Source organism: Aedes albopictus, chromosome 3 (genome assembly GCF_035046485.1).
Source record: "Aedes albopictus strain Foshan chromosome 3, AalbF5, whole genome shotgun sequence".
NCBI lineage: Eukaryota > Metazoa > Arthropoda > Insecta > Diptera > Culicidae > Aedes > Aedes albopictus.
In genome coordinates, this window is record NC_085138.1 from 126,310,025 (window position 1) to 126,312,617 (window position 2,593).

At 43.4% G+C, this 2,593-nt stretch overlaps 1 protein-coding gene across 1 annotated transcript; it reads left to right on the forward strand.

Annotated features, from left to right (window-relative positions):
* Positions 1 to 273: 273 nt before the first annotated feature.
* LOC134290351 (uncharacterized protein K02A2.6-like) lies at positions 274 to 1,392 on the forward strand. The gene has a single exon (XM_062857472.1). It carries the CDS (start codon positions 274 to 276, stop codon positions 1,390 to 1,392), a length of 1,119 nt encoding a protein of 372 aa, XP_062713456.1.
* The last annotated feature ends 1,201 nt before the right edge of the window (positions 1,393 to 2,593 follow it).

The following is a 2,593-nucleotide window of genomic DNA, read 5'->3' on the forward strand; positions in this document are numbered from 1 at the left end:
CCCTGTATGATCGAAAGTGTGGAAGAACAAGTAAGAGGCCTCTCCAGTTTTTCAACATCCGAAGAGAAGATTTACCGTATTGAAGAACGCAAGGCTGATGGATCAAATGTGCAGACTTCCGGCGGCAAGATAAACCACGTTGTGAGAAGTTCAACGGGTAATCACAATCCAAATGTGCGAGATCGTGTGGCATGTTTCAGCTGTGGAAGACACGGTCATTTTTCCAACTCACCTCACTGTCCAGCACGAAATCAAGAATGTAGAAACTGCAAGATGCGTGGCCATTTCGAAACGGTTTGTCGGAAAGGAAAGAAACGAGGTGCATTCAATCAAAGCGGACAGAAGGAGTCAAAGAAAATACGGCTAGTGGAATCCACTGAGATGAATTCGGAAATGCAGGCAGAAAATGTGGAAGCGGAAAAAACATACTACGCGTTTTACTCTGGAAACAAAGCGAATATGATTGCGTGTTGCATCGGTGGTGTGAGTTGGGATATGCTGGTGGATTCGGGAGCAGATTGTAATTTGGTTACACCGGAAGCATGGAACAAGTTCAAGGAAGCTGGCATTAAGGTATACTCGTCAACGAAAGGATGTGATCGAAAGCTCAAGGCATACGGAAGTGAGAATTTGCTTAATGTGTCCGGATCATTTGTTGCTGATATTCGTGTAGGCCAAAAATGCGTAAAGGCTGAATTTTTCGTTGTGACTGGTAGTCAACAATGCTTGTTGGGTGACGAAACTTCGAAGCTGTTGGGAATACTCAAGGTTGGATTGGATGTCAATAAAGTAACGGAGGAAGTCAAGCCATTTTCCAAAATCTCTGGTGTGCAAGTCAAAATTCACACGGATCCTGAAGTCAAACCTGTTTTCCAACCTCTGAGAAGAGTTCCTATTCCGCTAGAATCTGCTGTCAAGTCTAAGCTGGAACAACTACTTTCAAGAGATATAATTGAAGTCAAGACTGGACCAACGAGTTGGGTATCGCCGCTGGTGGTTGTCGGAAAAGCGAATGGTGATGTAAGACTGTGTTTGGATTTACGTCGAGTTAATGAAGCGGTTTTGAGGGAACGCCATCCAATGCCGGTAGTAGACGAATATTTGGCTCGTTTGGGAAAAGATATGATTGGAAGCAAGTTAGACATCCGTGAAGCATTCTTGCAAGTAGAGTTGGAACCGGAGTCGAGAGATGTGACCACCTTCATAACAAGTCTCGGGCTGTTCAGATTCAAGCGATTACCGTTTGGTTTAGTGACTGCTCCGGACGCGTTTCAGCGGACAATGGACGAGATTCTCACTGGCTGCGAGGGAACGCATTGGTATCTAGATGACGTCATTATCGAAGGATCTACCGAGGAAGAACATGATCGTCGTGTAGATAAGGTAGTTTAATTTATTGATCTAATTTTTGTTGATATTTTGAATAATGAATTATCATTAAATTGAACAATTTGCTGTGTTTAGGTTCTAAATCGATTAAAGGAACGAAATGTGGAACTGAATTGGGATAAGTGCATGTTCAAGGTCAAAGAGCTAGAATTCCTAGGTCATACCGTCTCCGCTGATGGTATTTTTCCTTCAAAAGTTAAGACTGACGCTGTTCTTTCTTTCCGTGAGCCGAAGAATGAAGCTGAAGTACGTAGTTTCCTGGGTCTCGCTAATTACATGAACAAGTTCATTCCTAACTTGGCGACTATTGATGAGCCTCTTCGAAAATTAACGCAAAAAGGAGTACCTTTTGAGTGGAGATCGGAACACGCCAAGGCGTTTGAGGAAATCAAAAAGATCATGAGTCAGGTTGGGCAACTTGGGTATTATGACGTGAAAGATCGCACGGCTGTAATGGCCGATGCAAGCCCCGTAGGTCTAGGAGCTACCCTTGCCCAATATGATACCCAAGGACAAGTCCGTATTGTTAGTTATGCCTCAAAATCGTTAACTGATACTGAATCAAGATATTGCCAGACAGAGAAGGAAGCACTAGCACTTGTTTGGGCAGTTGAAAGATTTCAAACGTATCTGTTGGGAAGACAGTTCGATTTAGTAACAGACTGTAAAGCATTGCAATTCCTGTTTACTCCTAGATCCAAAGCATGTGCTAGAATTGAGAGGTGGGTGCTTCGTTTACAAGCTTTCGAGTACAATGTGGTGCATATTTCTGGAGAAACTAATGCAGCTGATGCGTTGTCCAGACTGGCAGTTCTGGATCCAAAGCCTTTCGATAGCAGTGAGGAATTGCTGATCCGAGAAATTGTAACATCTGCAGCCAACTCGATTGCGTTAAGCTGGGATGAAATCAAACAGGCGTCGATGGAGGATGAAGAAATTAGAAATATACAAGACTTGATCAAAGTAAATCGGGAGGCGGAACTTCCAATTGCATACAGAGTTATCGCTAAAGAACTGTGCCAAGTTGGAGATGTTTTGCTCAGAACGGACCGTCTGATCATTCCACAGAAGCTTCGAAGTAGGGTTCTAGCATTGGCGCATGAAGGCCATCCAGGGAGCAGAATGATGAAAACTCATCTTCGAACAAATGTGTGGTGGCCGAAACTTGATCAAGATGTTGATAAATTTGTAAAAGAATGTTGGG